We start from the raw sequence: 19,654 nt of genomic DNA, 5'->3' as shown, positions 1-19,654 counted from the left end.
GGGGGATGCCGCCATGTCGGACTTGCTTGTGCAGCTATTGGGTGTCCATGTTGGGATGAGGACGACTGCCAGACGTTTTTGTTTGAATGCTTGGGCATTCAGTTTGGGCCCGGTTGAACTATCCTTGAATCGTATATGTGTTTTCTTGTCAAAAAGCTTCAATTCTTGCTTATTTTGAGATAAAAACTCTTGAAAACACAAAAACACTAACCGAACTCCAAATACTTGATTATTTATAAAATTCCATTAGAAAACATAAGAAATTTGATTAAAACCTAAAAAAAACAAATGAAAAAGAACTCTAAAAAATTACTTAAGATGCTGTATCCTCAGAAGTGGTCGTAAGGTGGTCGCAAAACTCTCGTATAATAACCTAACTGAACTCAATACTAAAAAATTAGAAAGGTTGTCAAATACCTGGCAATCTATAAACCTAACAAGCCTTTTGTAGCTTAAGATCCGTAGTTCATCTACCCAACTTTTATCTTGAAGAGTCCAAATAAAAACTGACACTAGTTGACCATGCTTCTTAATAAAAAAAGAAAATAACATAAAAAAGTGTTCTTTACCTCATTAGAGAAACTAACTAAATAAAATGAACCACTCATACCAATTAATCAATGGAATATATGAGTTAAAATTGTATAAAAATTTACGCGTGCTCCTTATACGACAATAACAATTTCTTATGTATACACAAGACAACAGTCACTGAAACCGATTCAACAATTAACAAAACTCCTGCATATTCATATTTATATTCATAAACTAATTTAGAAAACCAATTCAACATATGAATTCAACCACTACAATATTTGTTTTTAATCAGCTTATGAACCAATCAACAATAAAATTCCTATCAATAACATCAAGGAATCAATCTTGAAAAAACAAAAAAATAACATAAATTATCACCTATTATTCTAGAGGCAGAATGTGGACGACGAGCAGCACTTCAAGTAGCAAGGGAGGGACGGAAGCGCGACGCGGCGAGACGCGAGCAGTGGAGCACACAAGGCATTGGGTGCAGTGATGGCAGATGAGCAGAATACGAAGCAGAAGGTGATGAGTACGCGAGGGACAACGAGCACGCAATGGACGCCGAGCGGAGGAGACATAGTGAGATAGGACCGTGCAATGGATCTTGTGGGAGCTCAACAAAGAACTTAGGGATAGGGCTGTGTGAGTGTGGGACAAAATGACAGTTTTTTTGGAATTTTCGAAATATGGAGATGTTCTCAATTAGGTCTCCTACTCTAATGGTGAGAATATTTATTTTTTTAATAGAATATTCTTTTATTTCAAATATTTTTTTCACGGTAGGGACTAAATTGAAAAAAATTATATGGTATAGAAATTCAATTAAAAAAAAGTATAGATACTTAATTAAAAATTCGATAAAATTATAAAAATATGTAGAATAATCAAACTTTTTTTTTACTTTAAATTATTGATTTTTAAGCATTTGTCTAGAAAATATATAAAAAAATATACTTGACAAAATCACTAAAATGAGAAAATAAAAAAATTTCATTTCCATAATTGGACTGTTCATTTAAGGAAAATAAAAGAAGGAAAATTCATCGATTTATTATGGGTGGGTGTAACCGGGGCCTGGCGGTGTTGATGTGGGTGGGGGGTCAGGGGCGCAATGGTGGATCAGCAGTTAAGCCACCAATCATAAATGCTAAATATTTTGTTCCCAAAGTTTAATCGCCCTCAGAAGTGGGACCCGCACGAATCAGATAGGAGCGTCTTTCCTCCAATCCAAATTTTGAACCGCACGATACACGAGGCCCCATCATCTCTCACTTAATTACAGCCGTTCGATTTTACCCTTTCCTACATCTCGAGGAATCCAACAGCCCACGTTTCATGTTTGAGTGTTTGACTCATCACCCTTTTGGAAATATGCCAATGCCAATTGCTAACTCCTAATTGCACCTCTGCCTTTAAATTTCATTATCAAACATTAACTATGGAAATTGAATGATTCTATTTTATGTTTGTTTGATAATCAAATTAAATTAATGGATGCAATTTGTTTACTCAAATTTTGTTTGGCCATTTCATTGGTTGGTGCTGCATGTGATGTTGTGCAGGTGTATGAATGCTGAGAATGTTTTTCTACATTTAATAATGTAAGAATAATATGGCTGATTTGTTTTTCAATTTCTTTTTCATGTACTACTAATTAAATTAGAATTTTTTTATGAAAAGAATTAAATTAGAGTATTTCTAACAATACTGTTTAAAAAAATTTACAAATGGAAATTATTTAAGTTTTCAATTTAATTCCTCAACTAATATCTTTAAAGTATTAATTAATTAAATAAACCAATTTAGTAATTAATTTCTTAAGTTTTTTAGGTTTAATTTAGATTACTTGTTAATGATTTTATTAATATAAAACTTAACAATTGTTAAATTCTTTGAACATTTTAATATTCATTTTCTTAACAGATTTTTTTTAATTTTGCCAAGGAGTGCTTAAAGAATTAACTATTAAGTCACCTATGTTAGAAAATATTACTATTTTTATACTATATATATATATTTAATCGGATAGATTGAATAATTTCCAATCTTAAGCATTAGATAATATATTCTCACACACCACACATTTATACACATATTTAAATGTTCTATCTATTTTTTGGCCACCATCAAGATTCAAATTTAGGTGCTAACATATTAAGAAACACCATATATAACCGCTCAATCAAAATCTCAATTGCATAAATATTTTAACATCTTAATAAATTAACTAAATCCTTATAAGAAAAAAGGATAATGGACCATATGGTGCTCCCATTTTCACCTTTTTTGATCATGGTGAATTGGCAAATCCGAGCACCTAAAAAGGGAATAGAGCTATTAAAATCTAGTACTATATGCATTCGAGTTTGAGAGTTACATGGTCAAAAGTGGAAGAATATGATGGGTGATTTGCGTCATGATTGAGCTCATTTGAAATTTATACCGTAAATGCAAACAGGGACAAGAAATAAATGCGATGTAGAGTTTCATACCAAAAGCGTGACCGAGGCTTTTTATATGCATTATTTCCATATCATTATTATTTTTAGGCATAATTTTGTGTTGCAATTCAAAGTTCTTTAAATAGTTATCTTATTCAAAGTTTGAACTTGGATATTTATTTTTCTTTTCTAGATATGTCCTATCTACCATCACAAAGAATTCTTGAAGGTGAGAATTCTAGATATGTCCTATCTACCTCAATATATTAAGAATTTTGAACATTTCAAGTACCTTATATTTCATATTATTTAGGATATCATACTATCTTTTCAAGTATCCATATCTCTATTAATTAATTTACAGTATTGTGTACTAAATAAACATTTAAGGTGAGAGGAGTAAAAGGTAAATTCAGCCTAAATACTTAAATTATGAGGAGTGCTAGGGGTCAGTAATATTTGTGATTTGTTGTTATCAAGTAGTTATTAATGATGTTTTTAATGGTGTGAGATTTCATTCAATGGTGTGGGATTACTCACTTTTCTTTTCTCAATGGTTAGAAAGATAAAAACTATAAAAAAATTATATATACACAAAAATTAACTATTAAATCAATTATTATGTATTTTTATATAAATATATATAGTTTAATTTATTTTTAATATATATATTTAAGGTAAAATACTTAGGTCATCCAATTGCATGCAAAAATTACTAACATCACCCAAAGCAAGAAATGATCAGTGGATCACCCAAAGATTTTTTCTATGTAAATCGAATTAGGTAGAATAGATTTATTAGGACAGCTTTAACAACATATAATTCGAATGGTTAGGTAGATTTAGCACACGATTTTGAAACCCATATTAATTTGAATTAGGCTGATTTGAATTAGTCCATAGTTTTGTGTCCATAGTAGTTCAAAATAGGTGGTTTCGATTTACCCAATAATATATCTAACCAATCTAATTTAATTTATATAAGACCCTCTACTCACACTAAATCTAATTCACCTATTTCGATTTACATAGAGCCTGATTCTATATAATTTGAATCTACTTCATTCGAATTACATTTTACCAACCCATATCCCACCAAATCCAGAGAAAGCAATGCTGCCTAGCATAATGGAAGACGACCCGACTCAGATTTACCGCTTAGATGAAATCGCACATATCATTGGTAGTGTGCACGCTGATATTAGTATAATGAAACGTTTTATTTTATGTAAGAAAAACCCTATGTGTTAGTTTTGATTAAATCGATTAGATCTTGTTTATCAACATGATTAAAAGGTGTAAACTTGTAGTAGTAGTTAGAGGTTTGATTTAGTGGTCACAATATGTTAGAAGTCATTTACTGATATTAAACTGTTTAGAAGGTGAATATTATAATTAATAGAATCTGTAAATCTCGATGAGGGATAATATAATTAGTTAGAAAGATAGTAGAGTGTTAAAGTATACTAATAAAAAATAGATGTTGGATAAGGGATTCTAAGAATTTAATAGAAGTATATGGTTAAAGTAAAAAGACAATTAAAAAAATCCGCTTTAAATAAGTTATTTTTTTGTAAAATTTTGGGATTATAAGAGTATTTTTTTGATGTCATGCAGTCCATTGCTGCATCTCGAGTATGAGGAGGCAGACGGTATGCCGTTAAATGATAGGATCATGCCATATGTCCAGATAGCTCGGCTGGCCCATCTCACGAGGCTCAATGATCACTGGTTCAAGTTGGATGAGCCGTTAGTTAGTGAATTTGTGAGAGATGGTGTCCAAAGACTCATACCTTTCATCTGCCGTTCGGTGAGTGCACAGTTACGTTACAGAATGTGGCCTATCAGCTAGGGCTCCCAATCGACGGTCACTATGTCAGTGGATGTTTGACAGACTTTGAGACATACATCGAGGGAGGACGGCCGGTGTGGGCGTGGTTTCAGGAGTTGTTGGGTGTGATGCCGCCACCTGACTACATCGACAAGTTCATTGTGAAGTGCACTTGGATGCAGCAGACCTTCAGTCACCTTCCAGAGGGGGTAGGCGAGGAGACAGTTCGGAGGTACACCAGAGCGTACATTATGATGCTACTATCAACGTAGATCTTCGACAACAAGTCCGGTACTCGTATGCATATCAGGTGGTTTTCATACATGGTGAGGTTAGAGGACATGGACAGTTATAGTTGGAAATTTACCGCTCTGTATTGGTTATACAGGTGCCTATGCCGTGTAGCCATCAAGAATGCTATTAAGTTGGTAGGACCTTTAAAGCTCCTCCAATTAGAACCTCCTCATTTAGAGACCACATCTACAAGCTTTGTCAACAGCTCAGGGGGTACTTACCTCCGAAAATTACCGATGACAATGGAACAACACTTCCAAATCTTCATCACTGCCTATGACAAACGAATCATACTTCACATCATCCCGCAAAATCAAGATCAGAATTCTGTAAAATAACTTCTCCACTCGTTTCAAGCTTTGTAGACCTAGTTTTTGGATTATATTATCCTTAAACTCGGTGAAACTCGTCGAAACTCTAATGAAAATGCTAAGCGGATCCTTATCCGTAAACTAAATTTTAGAACGCATTTTTTTTCTTAATCGACTCTCTATAGTGCACCAAAACAAAAAATATCTTATCACTAGCCATTGTGAGGCTCACTATGATGGAGAATTCACATTCCACAACTATTTATACACATTTGCTCCCTTCTAAATCGAATTACTCTGCCTCCATTTAAATATGTTGCTAAAACAATAGCAAATCTACTTGAACTAATTCGATTTATGTGTTTTGATCTCTAACAAGATAAATCGGAATAGCCTAATTCAATTTACTTGGAGTCAAACCACCCATACATAAATCTGACTAGTCTATTTTGATTTACTTGATTCATCTGTAAATCAAAATTGTCTAATTCGATTTATATGCGGTCTAATAATTCTACTTAGTTTAATTCGATTTACTAGTAAAAATTGCAAATCGAATTATTCTAATTCGATATATATATAAATAAGGCTTTTGCGTGATTCAGATACCATTTCTTGCTTTAGATAATATTAGTAATATTTGACTCCCTTTTAATTTATTCAAATATTTTATCCCATATTTTATATTATTAATAGTCAATTTGATGGTTGATTTTTTTGTGTATAGCTCTCACGATTCTAAAAATTATGTAAACATACCTTATAATAGGAAAGAGAAAAATTTCTACCCGAATAGGGGGCAACTTCATTAAACTTAAAACATGTGGAGCAACTCTAATGCCAATTCAAATTCCAATATTATAGATTTAGGAAGATTAAAAGAAAACCCATTTCGAATTTTTTAATGTAATAAATAATAATGTCAGCAGAACAATTAAATAAACCGCATAAATTGAATTCAAATCTAGTCTAGTGTTGTTTTTTTATCTTTGGTCTATGTCTTCCATTTTCAAACATCTGAATGCCAAACAGTCAACTACGGACAAAGTTGCACGCAGCAATAACCACCACCACCGCAGCTTCCAACATTGTCATAGCAAACATAAGATCAAAATCTTCGAGCACATTCAAAGCACATCACACCAATCTACCTTGTACATGTGATCTGAATGATTGATTGATCGATTGATTCACCTCTCTCTCTTGCTGAGTTTCTTAGCTTATTGGAACTTTGAAGGCAACTTGTGTTGACACCATATCCATTCATTCTTAGATCCTTGTGATACCCTTTTGGCTCATCGTTCTGATTGAAAGAGTTCAACTTTGGAACTTGGTGCTTGAGGGGATAATCAAAGGTGTGATCTTCTGAGTTCTTGTTTTTAACATCAGAAGAGGCTTCTAGAAGCTGTGATGGTGATGAAGGAGAGAGACGAGGAACTTGCCTTGTTCCTTGAGATGAGGAGGAAGGAGAAGGAGAATGAGAAGAACAACCTGCTCTTTCTCCAAGACTCTGAGGAACTTGATTTGTCCAATTTGGGTATGTTTCTTTTTCTTTTATCTTTTTCTTCACGCCCCTTTTCTTTTTTCATGGTGCTTTATTATGTGAGCTTATGCTGTTGTTCACTGCAGAATCCAATAGAGAGAACTCTACCATTTCTAAGATCGTATCTTCAGTGCCTCCTAGGAAGACTGGGGTTGAAGAGTTCTTGAATTCGGAGAATGATAAGTCTGATTATGATTGGTAATTGGGTCTTTTAAACTTTTTGTTAATTGTTTAATTTGAGTCATACTCTTATGAGAGTATCTAGATCTTGTAGATTACTATAATTGGATTCAAAAGGGAATTTTAATTAAACCTTAATTTTCTTGTGGGCCACTATTTTTATAGCTGATCTGGTGTGGAACTGATAGTAAATCAAAATGGTGTGCTAGTTTAGTCGAAAGTAGTTAAGATAATGAGATGAGAAGTATATAAAAATTGCAGATAATTATTTCATAAGTTGGCTTTTAGAATGATAAAAGTGTATGATTGTTTTCTTCTTTTTGTTTTTGTTTTTGAGCAGTCCCCACTTGAGATATCTTTTTATGCTTTAAACCTTAATTGTCTTTGTTCTTATCATTATTCAAGCATGATGAATGGCTCATACATTGTTAAGGAAAGTTAACTACTTTTGTCTACATGAAAATATATGATTGGGTGTTGGTATATCTTGAAATTTCCGATTTCTAATTTTAACATCAAAGTTGATTCTGGTACCTTTTCTGATCCTCCAAAAGAATTAAGTTAGCATCAAGCTTTAGTTTTCAAATATACTCCTTCAAAATATTCATATTGTTGCTGATTTCAAATTGAAACCTTAAGAAGTGGAAAAACAATTGTATTCTCTTTGTGTGCAACACACCAAGTTGCTTCTTATGTAAATTTGGACTTCTCTGCTATGCTGAAATTGTCTAAACTGAATAATATAATCACATATGACTCATTCATATTTTCTGGATTTTTGTTGCATTATAAGCTTTGTCCATTGCAATTGCATCCATCGTTCTGACGAGAAGTTTGTTCTGTTTTAGGCTTCTTTCGCCGCCAGATGCTCCTCTTTTTCCAACTCTTGAAAAGGAACCACATATATCAGTAAAGAGCGAAGCAGAGATTCATAAAACTCGTCCAACGGCATTAAAGCCTAGGGTGTGTATGAACAATTTAATCTATCTAAATTTGTGTATGCTGCAAAACCATAACAATTGGTTGGATGCACCAACCTCAAATTCAATTGACAAGTTATCTTTTAAAATTCCACCTATGAATATTTGAGACATTCTGTTTTCTTTCTCTAGTTGATTTGATATGTGCAACTTTCTTGTTATTATCATGTTACAGGTTTCTAATATCCAAGTAGAACCTAGTTCAAGAACCAAGTCCAATATAGTCACTAAGAAAAATGTAACAATGCCAGGGCATGGTTCTTCCACCACTAGTAACAAAAAGCCTTCCTCATCTGGGCCTCCATCCTCGGCTTCCTCGAGGTCTTCAACGCCCTCTAGAAGGTCAACATTACCTTCTACTACTAAAACTTCTAGGCCTTCCACACCTTCCTCCAGGCCCACCTTAACATCTGCAAAGCCTGCAGCTCCATCACTGAGATCATCCACGCCTACTACCCGATCCACTTCCAGGGCCTCAACACCTACTTCAAGATCTTCTTCGACAGCTCCTAAGGCTTCTCAAAGATCAGCAACACCTAATCTTAGATCATCAACCCCATCAAGGACACTTGGTGTGTCTGCTCCTCCGACTAGGCCTTCTTCTGCTTCAAAAGCACGCCCTGCAGCTGCAAAGAATCCAGCTCAATCGCGTGGTATCTCACCATCAGTTAAGTCTAGACCTTGGGAGCCTTCACAAATGCCTGGATTTTCTCATGATGCTCCTCCGAATTTGAAAACATCGTTGCCTGAAAGGCCGGCTTCAGTCACGAGGAGTAGGCCTGGAGCACCTAGCTCCAGACCACCATCATCTTCTGGCGAGGCTACCAGCAATGAAAAGCCTAGAAGGCAGTCAAGCGCGCCGTCCAAGGGGCGGCCTTCAACCGGGTCTGCCTATAGTGGTCAGAGCTCCTTGCATGCTTTGAGTAGAGCTCGTTTCACTGATGGCGACGAAGATAGCCCGGTTGTCATTGGGACAAAAATGGTTGAAAGAGTTGTGAACATGAGAAAATTGGCACCTCCTAAGCATGTTGATCATCACTCTGCCAACAACAATTCTAATGGAAAATCTTCCTCTGGTAGCTCTGGATTTGGAACTACACTCTCAAAGAAATCTTTGGATATGGCAATGAGGCACATGGTATGTTCATAACTTTATGCATTCTGTTTCATATGTGTCGTTGAAATAACTGCCTTGAAGTAAATTAGTACATTGAGAGTTTTTGCTGTAAAAAATTAACTTAAGTAGAAACGTTAAATAGGATCTTGAAGGTTGTGATTTTCATACCCGGGAACTTCACGATTGGTTTCTCTCTCTTTCCCCTTTCAGATATTCATCATGATGGAAGTTTTTCTCGTCGGTTAGAAAGAAATTGAAAAATGTCGTTATCAATGGGCATAGAGAGGACAATCTCTATAGGTGTCTTTTCTTTTAATTACAATTAGACAAGAGTAGAAGTTTATATTATAATAAATTTCCAACAGTTGCCACTCTCTAGAAGTAACTCACTCCTACATGGCAAGAAAATATGGTAATCATGTGTTGCTAAAATACACGAGTAAATAAGATTACTTGAGTTATGTCTGTTTCATATTAGGCAAGGCAGTTACCAAGTTATCTCCGGTTTCTTTTCTTTTTTGGCAGGATATAAGACGAAGCTTTCAGGGAAATATACGGCCACACGTGACAAACATTCCAGCCTCTTCCATGTACAGCGTGAGATCCGGTGGTTCCTTGAAGAGCAAGGCAGCTGGTGTTTCTGATTCTCCCCTTGCCACAAGCAGCACAGCGAGCTCTGAACCGATATCTTGTGACGGAAGCGAGGTTGAAGAGAGCAATTTTGGAAGCTAGAGGTGAAATTCGCCAAGTGCTCTTGCCATCTTATTTTCTTTGCTGTAGAACAAGCGCCAGCGCATTTTGTGGAATCATGTTCCTGGCCAAATGTACTAATGGTTGAGCCTCTCTTCTCTGTGGCACGAGGATTGTTTGTACAAGACATTTTACTTCAAAGTTTAAATTGATGAGCTCGTTCAATTGTTTTATTGAACACTAAATCTGCTGAAAGGTTCACAGTTGGAATCTAAAACAGGTTTAGGCTTAAATAAGTGCAACAGATCAAATTTACTTGAACATGGTTTCTTTGATTTTTAACAAAATAATATCTCTTGTTTTCAAGATTTTGTAAAAACAAAAGTTGAAATCACTAAATCTGTTTTTATTATGCTTTTCTAAATCTTGTAAAAGTAAGAAACATTAAGAAGAAAGCAAGAGATTATAACAGAAAGAAAGCAAATCCTAAAGTTTCTTATGGCTGGTTTCTGTCTTTGAAGGCTTTTCTTTTTAAGTTTTAACAGACTTAACTGTTTAGTCTTGCCTGTTATGTAAAAAAAAGAGATGAATAATTATTGATATTTCATCTAATGAGGTTTTATTTTGTTGGATTTCAAATCATGTAACTATAGTATATTGGATTTCAATTCACGTAATATAATAAAACATATAAATAATAATTGATATTTTGTCATTATTAAATAATAAATTAGAATAAAAAATAACATTAAAAAGGAGTAAAAATATTTATTGTTAGAATTTGTGCATATTTACAGATTAAAAAAACTAAAGAATAGATCGACATGAGTATAAATATTTTAGACTTATTATCCAATTATATTGCAAGAGTATCCGTATTGTATGTTTTAGACGTGTCTGTACTTCCTAGAGTTTACCACAATTAGTAAATATTGTAAAAGCTAATTAATCATATGATCATTTGATAAAGACAAATTTCGTATATAAGTATAGTTTTAGCTAATGCTAAAAGCAAGGATATTGTAATTGTTTTTTGGACATGGTGAAATATTTTCAGAATTTGTTCCCTGCATTTAATAAGAGCTTCTTACATTAAAATTGAGAATTACATTAAAATTGAGAAAGTATGACGAACCAATATATTTAATATACAATGTGTATAATAAAATTTAAAAAAATTAAAATGATATAATAATTAACTTAATTAATTTTTAATAATTAGTAATTTTGAATTCAAATATTAGGGTCAGTATTTTTTAACATTAACTCTAATTCTAATTCTCTCTCAGCGTCATTCTTCTTTTTCTTTTCTCTCAACACAGACGTTCTCTCTTTCTCCCTCGCATTGCCATCATCCACCGCACCAAGCCCCTTTCGTGTCGCCCTCTTCAATCGCGCCTCAGCGGGCGCGTCCTCCCTCATGTCGCCCTCCATCATGCTGCAGCGACACTGGCCATCGTTAGCGTGGCCGTTGAAGTTCGCCACCTCATGTTGCTTGACGGCCTCCCCCTCACGCACCAAACTTGTTGCGATCCTGCTCCCCCCGATTGACGCCCACCAACACGATAATCTCCTCTTTGTAGTGCTGCTTCAATTTTTATGTTTCTCATATCATTAATTTTTTAAGTTTGAATAAAAGTGTGTTGGATATTTTGTGTGTTTTTTTTCTATATTTTGGAGTTTTTTTCTCATAAGGTTGGATGTTTAATTTACTCATATTGAATTTTTTTTCCATGGATGAAGTTTACAGAAACTATTATTTTGTAACTTTCAGAAGACCAAAGCTTTTGAAATGATATTGAAGAAGAACCAAGGTCTTTGGGTCCTCTTGGTCTCCAACAGGTATCGAATCAAGATTGTTTGCTTATTTTGTGGATGAATATTCATTGATGAAGTAATTAACTAAACATTAAAATACCTATTGCAAACTGAACAGAAATCGATGTTTTATATAAGCACCTTAATTCTGGGAAATATGCGAGGTACACTGCTGAACAGGTTGAAGCTCCTGAAAGGGTCTATGCTGAGTGTCCAAAACCAAGTTTTCTCAGGTGGCAACAACTTATCCGAGAGTGCGCCTTCATTCTAACATTGAACCAAAGCAAATCAAGGTTTGGTTCTAGAATAAAAGGTTTGCCTCAAACTTTTAGTTTAAACATCTCACTTTTTTTTGGGTTGATTGTGGGGTGTTGTCATCTAACAATCTTAATTTTGTTGTATTTTTGGCTTCAAAGATTGCAACTTTTTTGTTATGTGAATTGTGGGGTGTTGTTGAAATAGAATCACCGCAAAGTGCTCTAACCACTTTATTCTTGAGGTAAGCCACAAAATCATTTTAGTTCTTCATCCCTAAATTTCAAGTTTCATGGAGAAATGGATTGAGATTTTGAGCTCTTTGATGTTATAGGACCCAACTCTCTTGAAGGAGAAGAGTAATCTTGTCTCCTTGAACCTTGGGTGTGGTAATATTCTCAATCTTAGTATAATTTGTTGATTTATGATGCTTGGGTATTGAGTTGTGGTGTTTGGGTATGATAATTGTGACTTAGGTAGTGTGTATGTGAATATTGGAGCTTGATTGAGGTTTTGAAAAGCTTAGAAGAGGGTTTTGGTGATAAAAATCTGTTCTTGGAGGTGTTAAGGCCTTGAAAACTTGTGGACAAGTGATTTGGAAGTGCTCCGGTTTAGCGTGGGGAAATCGACTAAGGTATGGTCTCGGTTTTCTGTATCTAAAATCTAATGTGGTATAAAAACTTAGGCTAGAGGCCCTAAGATAGACATTGAATTGTTGATGTTGTTAAATGGTTGAGATATATGATGTGATCATATATGTGATTATGAATATTGATGCCTTGATGGTGTGATGTATGAGGAAAATGCATGTTATGATATATGCTTGATGAATGATTGAGGTGGATTTGTGGGTGAAACCATGTTGATGGTGGGTATTGTAAGACCCAAAACTTTTGAAAAGTCTTATAATGATCAAGTCTCAAATCATAGTTATTTATAGCCTTAATTTCAGAAATTATTTTATTAAAGATAAGTAAGGCAAGTTTTGATTTATTGAATTTGAGATGAGTTATGATTATTATCCAATTTTATAATTATTGGATTATTTTCTATATTTGAATTATAAAGTTGATAGTTATGAAATAATAAGAATTTTGTATGATTTGGATTAGATAAGTAATATTTTAAATATTAATACTGCTATTTTGGAAAATGAAGAAATTAAGTATATTATTTCTAATTATTTGATTTGGGCATTTTATTAAAAGTAATTTGTAAAAATGGATGATCAAATAGTATTTTCTATATACAATTAGTGTTGGATTTAATTTGGATTTCAATTACTATATTATTTCCAATTTTTATTTGAAATTACCAATTTGCTCCTAGCCCTAATTTTCTAAAAAAAAAACCTAACCCATAACCCGATTTCCTTCCCACCCTACCTAGCAGCAGTAACGCAATTTGCTTCTCCTTTCCTCCAACCAATGCTACCGCAGCAGCAGCTGCAAGATGAAGGAAGAAACGAATTTGAGGGTGAAGGGAGAAAGGTTTGCCGGCGTGGAGGGGGAAGGAGGCTCACCGCGCCGCCAATCGTCCTCACCGCACCTCACCACGAGCTGCGTTCCACAGCTGCTCGTCGCATCCTCGCTACGCCGTCCTTATCGCTGATGATGGAGAACCGAGAGAGAGAGAAACGTGTGAGGAGAGGAAGGGGCCGTGTCTGGAGTCTGCCATTGTCATCCTCACTGCTGTGCCACCGTCGGGCCCGCAATCATGGAGGAAGCACAGCGCCGCTGTGGGTCCATTTCCGTCGAACTCGAAGGAGGAGGAAGGCCGAGACTGGGCGACGCTGGGAGAGAAGGAAACGCGAGCTGGAGGAGCTGCGTCTAGTCGCCGCTGACGCGCCACCGACCGCCGTCGTTCCGCCACGCCGAGAGTCCCTTTCCTGCTAGGTCTGCCGCCGTCAAGCATGAAGGGAGGAGGAAATGGCGTTGTGAGTTGGGGCTGATCCTCATACGGTTATTGGATCTGACTGGAGAAGGGAGCTGCATCTCTGTGATTCTGGCCGCCGGGAGTGGTTCTGTGACTTCCGGGATCACCGCCGGAGCTTCTGGCCAAGCCTCAATCGCCGGGAATGCCGCTGCCGCCACCGAGCTCCACTGTCGGTAAGGCTTTTAAGTTGAGTTTCCCTTCAGTTGAGTTTCCTGGAACTTCATTGTTGCTGCGTGTGGTTCAGATCGCCGCTGCTGCTTGGGGCTGACTGCCGGGTTGCCGCCGAACCGGCTTGGAGACAGCTGCTGTTTCGGTTCAGCCGCTCCTTCAGTTCGGTAAGTGTTTCGATTTGAAAGTCCTTTAGTTACCGTTCTGTTATCATGCGGTGAGGTTGTGGCATTAATTGCTATGAGATTGAGTTCGGTTGTTATATGTTGCGATTAGAGTTGTTGAGACTGTTGCGAAAGTAGCTTAGAACTGAGGTTTTGGTTGTCGTCAGTCCGGTTTGAGATAGAAAGGACTTGATGAGGCATTTGGGTTATGGAATTGCGTTTTGAGGTAGGGGCGCTTTCCAAAAACTATATTTTATATGTCGGAATTATTATATATGGATACTGATGTGCGATAATGTATTTGGTGATTATATAAGCCTTATGTGATGTTGATTATCCTGGATGAATGTAATTATATGTTTGAATGGATTATTATTTGGTTTTGATGAACGGATTATTGTGTGATTTTGTGAAACAGAATGCTTTTCAAGTTGATTCTTAAAGATTTGAAATATGAGTTTAATTCGTTGAGGATTGGTTTGGATTGAGTCAATTATTTTGATGATGTGAAAGATAGAATACTCTTGAAATTCAGCCTGGGTTGATTTAATTAATTTGGTCTTTGATAAATGATTTATTGCTGAACCAATTCTTTTAAACTTTGGAAATGAGTTAAATTAGTTGATATTGAGTTGATTTTGAAATGGTTTCCTTGAGATATGCCACTGAGGCGACTGTTGGATTTAGCTTGCTTTTGAATTGATTTCTGGTTTTGAGCTGTTGGAAAGGAATGCGGTTTAGTTGGGACCCAAACCGGGTGGCAAAGTCCAAGTCTTAGGGGAGGTGCTGCCGAAATTTCTATAAAATCTGAGTCTTTATTGAAATGTTGTTTGGAAAAATGACGGGTTAAAGACTTCTACTATTTTATTTGAATTATCAAGAAAAGGATGATTCATGCTTTTGAAATGAATTATTAAAGAGGAAATTGTGATTCAGTCTTGCTTCTTAAGAAAGGCATTGTATCTCTTTCAGGAGAAAGTTATTTATGCGAAACTTATGTTTTAAAGCTGCTTTAAATGTGACAAGGGCAATGCCTTTGAATTTGACTTGAGAGTTTCAATTAGAGGAGTTTCAATGACTTTGAAAGAACTTGAATGTCTCTTGACATGTTTCATTTTGAAATGTTTTGAGAAAGGTTTTAAGTACTCTTTGAATTCTGAATTCTTGCAAGACTAAAACAATTTTGAACAGTTGAAATGCTTTAGAATTTATCATGGGGGTTGGAGTTGGTTTTGCCTAAGTAAAGGAAATGGTTTTGAAAGAAGTAAATGATTATGTGACTCGATTTGGCTTAGATCTTATTTTAATACTCAAATCGGAAAGCCAAGGTTTTGATGATTTTAAATGAATTTGGCGAAAAGAGTTATGTTATTCTCCCCTAAAGACTTGGGACTCTGTCGAGAAACTTTTGTTATAAAATCCCCTTATTGGATGAATGATTTTGAATGTTTCAAAATGAATCTTTAACTTGCCATGGTCATGGAAGTTGTGGAAAGAAGATGCCGAGAGTGGCATTATTTTTTTAAAAGGAGAACTTACTTTGAGAAAAAGTGGCTTATGAGCCTGAGATGATTTGAGAAATGAGATATTTAAAGTCAAGGCTGAAAAGAGTTGAAACTTGATTTCAAAGTGAATTAATCGAGAAAAGTGATTTATGCCTTGAATGCCGATTTATGAATTTGATGATATTGAATGGTGGAGGTGCTATTTTGTTATGAGCCGGAATGGCTGTGTATGATATTGAATTATGGTTGATTGCCGAATGAATTATGGGCCGTATGGCTGACTATGAATTACGAATTTAAGCCGGATGGCTGAGATGGATGTTGATCCATGGCTGGGACTGAATGAATATATGCTTGAGATACCTGGGTAGTAGCAAGGGTTGTGGTTCGTCCCACTTGCTCCAGGTCAGAGACTGTGACGCTTGGGTAGTAGCCGCAGTAGTGGTTATTCCACTGGCTCTGGGTTGAGCGGGTAGTAGCAATGGGGTTGTAGCTCAAACCTACTTGCTCCGCGATGGGTGTTTCTGTCCATGGTTAGCTACCAGGACGTGTCGGGTTGGCTATATAACCGACAGATGATATCATTAGCCACTAGGGACAGGCATGCATCATATGCATCTATGTGACATTGTTTGGGTGTGCATACTGTACTTGGTTTGCCTATGTGATTAACTGCTAATTGTTCTACTTGTAATAACTGTTTGTTTGTGCTTGTATCTTCCTATTTGTGATTGCTACTGAGACTCTGTTGGTTTGTGGTGATGGGTTGTCGGATTGGATTGTTTGGGCCTAGGGCCGTGGTTGAATTGAGATGGACCGATAATTGATTTCGGTTTGGTGTTTCTGGTTTAAAAAAAGTATGAAATGCTAATTTGGTTCAGCATGGTTAAACCTTTTTGAGAGGCTTTTGAGTTTTTAAGAATTGAACGGTTTTTCTTTCAGAAAAGATTTCCGACTTTACTTTTATCGAAAAATCGTTGTTTTTGAAAAGAGGCATAAGACGGTTATTAATCACTGGTGCGGTTATCTTCACGTACCCTATTACAGTAATTTCCAAAAATCCTCTACTGAGAACCCTTTCGAGGATGATGTTCTCACCCCTACATTTTTCCCCTTTCAGGATATGGGCGCAGAAGTTACGAAGAGTTCATTTAGTTGTTGTTGAAATGCTCTGTATGCTTTAGATTATTATTTGTTGTACCCTCGCCTTTATCTTGATATCTTCTGTAAGAGGTATAGGGATTGTATTGGATAATGCTTGTAATATTATATATATATATATATGTATGTATGTATATGGATGTACCCTTTATGAGTTTCTACAAGTTGTATGATATGTATGGATGTACGTTGTATAGCAAAAGTATCTTTGGGAGTGGTATTACGGTTTAAAGTTTTAAACAGGATCATATTTTAGTATTAAATAGTATAGGTGTCGTCGTAATGTCCAAGCTATCAAAGTCGCGCAGCCAGAAGCGTGAGCTTTGGTAGTTAGGGTGTTACAGGTATGATATTGATTATGTATAATGATGGTTGATTGGAAATGGTATTGTTGGAATTTGGGATGAGGAGATATATATAATGTGATATTGTGTTCGAAATTGAGGTAATTGATTGAGATTGGATAAAATAGTGGATTGGTGGTTTGTGTTTTGATGAAAACGTTAATGTATGAGTGGAGGAAGCTTGAGGTTGATTTTTGGTATATTTTGATTGATTTCAAAAAGGATTGAAATCGGTATGTTTTAGTTGATTTTGAAAAGGGATGAAATTGGTTTGTTTTGAAAAGGGCACTTTGTAGTTTTGTATGAAAATATGGTTTTTGGGCATACTTTGATGGGGTATAACTTGGACTCCAGATCCCGATTTTGTGCTAAACTTGTTGAGAAATGAAATTGGATCCAGGATGTTCATGCTGTTCGAAGAACGGGCGAAAAATGATTTGAAATGAAGAAGTTATGTGTACGCGTCATTTTTCAAAAAGGCACCATCCACGCGTGCACGTTGATGCGCTGCACCAAATGCCCAGCCATTTTCCCGAGAGTGTGCCAGAATTGTGCCAGTTTTGTGCGTGGGGCACGAACGCACCCACACGTATGCGTCATTTGGCTGTTTTTCCATCCACGTGTGCGCGTGGGTGACGCATATGTGTCGAAGAACTTCGTGGCCATCCACGTGTGCGCGTGGAGAATGCGTATGCGTGGCCCTGTTTTCATCCCAAAGTTGATTTTTGAGTGTTAAAAGCCAAATTTCATACTTCTAAGCCTCCGATCTCACCCCTTATGTCTTAAATCATTTTAATATGCCTAGCAATGAGAAAAGAGTTAGGGGATGTGGTAACTTGTGAATGAAGCAAGGGGAAAGTTATGATCAATGATGATCAAAGATGATTAAATGCGATACGGAGGATGGCGATGGAAGTTCTGTGTATGCCATGAGCCGAAGGGTTGTATTCCTTGACAAATTGGCTGGTTCTGGATTGAACTATGAGGTGGATGGCTGAGTTATTGTCGAGTTTTGGCAGAGCCATTGTTGATTATGGCCGAGTATAAATGCATATATGCTATTGAATGAAATGTGAATGTTGCACTTCCACTATCTGAGATACGAGTTTCCTTGGATAAAAGCAGTGGCTAGCCACCACATGCTCCAGGTGGAGACTCGATACTCTGCTGACCCTATATCGTATGTGTGGCCGGACAGTGTGAAAGTTCCGGATGAGCTCGCCCTCGTGAATATACACCAGTGAGGGTGTTGGATATGGATTATGATTATGATCATGATGATGATCGAGGATAACTCGAGTTGGGGATGCACGACAGAGGGACAGTCCAATGGTTAGCTACCAGGACTTGTCAAGTTGGCTATGTAACTGACAGATGATATCATCAGCCATTAGGACAGGCATACATCATATGCATACTATGTAAATTGTTTGAGATTGCCTATTTGACTGCATATTACTTGTTAATTGTCTAAATGTCTTATCTATTCCTATTTGTACATCTCTTGTTTGATATAGCTGTGTTTGCCATATTATACTTCTGCTGGTGGTTGAGAGGTTTGAAGGAATTGGAAAGAAAACTATTAGTTAGATTGAAGAATCCTTAGTCAGTTGCCATTTATGGTTTAGCCTGTTTATAAGCTTTGAATTATCTGTTGAAAGTTCTAGGATTGCCTTTGGCTTTTCCAGGATATTACATGTTAGATATGTGGGCACTGTTACCATACTGAGAACCTCCGGTTCTGACCCATGCAGATTTTGTGGTTTTCAGATGCAGGACGTGAGACTTCTCGCTGAAGCATGCTGGAGACTTTTGGATTTGCAGAGAGCCTTTGTTCTCGAGACTCTATTTTGGTTTATATGTTTTGCTTAGACACTTTTATCTCCACTGAATAATACGAATTGTTATGACTCCTCTTAGAGGGGATTTTGGAGATTAGGTTTCCTATATTCATGTCCCTTTGGGTTTCCTTGGGGTTTCTTATTTTATTTACATGCATATATTGCTATGCTCGGACCGGTTATCTTCGCAACCGGATGTTAAGTTCTGATATTCCTGTTTTTGACACTCCTTGTATATATATAATCTTGCAATAGTTCTTTCCTTTGTTCGTTACGTTTTCGATCGGAGTGTTGCGCTTTCGAGTTACGATTTTATTTTACCCCTTTTCCTTCAAAGGCTCCTAGTTATAATCATTATTCACACTACTATATGTACTAAATTTTAATTTTTAGAGGTCGTAATACCTTGCCATCTCCGAATTATGACTTAAGCATAAGACTCTGTATGGTTGGGTATTACAGATCTTGCATGCCAATCAAGTTACCAATCATTGGCTTCGAATATGAGACAAAAATAGCTAGATTCAGATGAAAAA

The 19,654-nt window shown here is 36.2% G+C and overlaps 2 protein-coding genes across 5 annotated transcripts; both read left to right on the top strand.

Moving 5' to 3' along the window:
- Positions 1 to 6,399: 6,399 nt before the first annotated feature.
- On the top strand, positions 6,400 to 10,248 carry LOC107484033 (cell wall protein DAN4). The gene is made up of 5 exons (XM_016104637.3): positions 6,400 to 6,954; positions 7,047 to 7,158; positions 7,989 to 8,103; positions 8,296 to 9,258; positions 9,763 to 10,248. The coding sequence occupies exons 1-5, from the start codon at positions 6,828 to 6,830 to the stop codon at positions 9,967 to 9,969; spliced, it is 1,524 nt and encodes a 507-aa protein (XP_015960123.1). The 5' UTR covers positions 6,400 to 6,827; the 3' UTR covers positions 9,970 to 10,248.
- Positions 10,249 to 13,403: 3,155 nt separating this feature from the next.
- Positions 13,404 to 19,342, top strand: LOC110280458 (uncharacterized). Of its 4 annotated transcripts, none has more exons than XR_008008274.1 (3): positions 13,404 to 14,108; positions 14,180 to 14,270; positions 19,048 to 19,342. XR_008008274.1 is itself a non-coding variant. In XM_052260163.1 (2 exons), exon 1 carries the CDS (start codon positions 13,428 to 13,430, stop codon positions 13,893 to 13,895), a length of 468 nt encoding a protein of 155 aa, XP_052116123.1. In that variant the 5' UTR covers positions 13,404 to 13,427; the 3' UTR covers positions 13,896 to 14,270; positions 16,893 to 17,728. The 4 variants fall into 4 exon arrangements, 2 of the variants coding, with proteins under 2 accessions (XP_052116123.1, XP_052116122.1); XR_008008273.1 differs by lacking the exon at positions 19,048 to 19,342 and adding an exon at positions 16,893 to 17,728; XM_052260163.1 differs by lacking the exon at positions 19,048 to 19,342 and adding an exon at positions 16,893 to 17,728 and having other exon boundaries at positions 13,404 to 14,270.
- The last annotated feature ends 312 nt before the right edge of the window (positions 19,343 to 19,654 follow it).

Source organism: Arachis duranensis, chromosome 4 (genome assembly GCF_000817695.3).
Source record: "Arachis duranensis cultivar V14167 chromosome 4, aradu.V14167.gnm2.J7QH, whole genome shotgun sequence".
NCBI lineage: Eukaryota > Viridiplantae > Streptophyta > Magnoliopsida > Fabales > Fabaceae > Arachis > Arachis duranensis.
The sequence above is the reverse complement of the archived record's forward strand: the minus strand, read 5'-3'. Positions and strand labels throughout refer to the sequence as shown.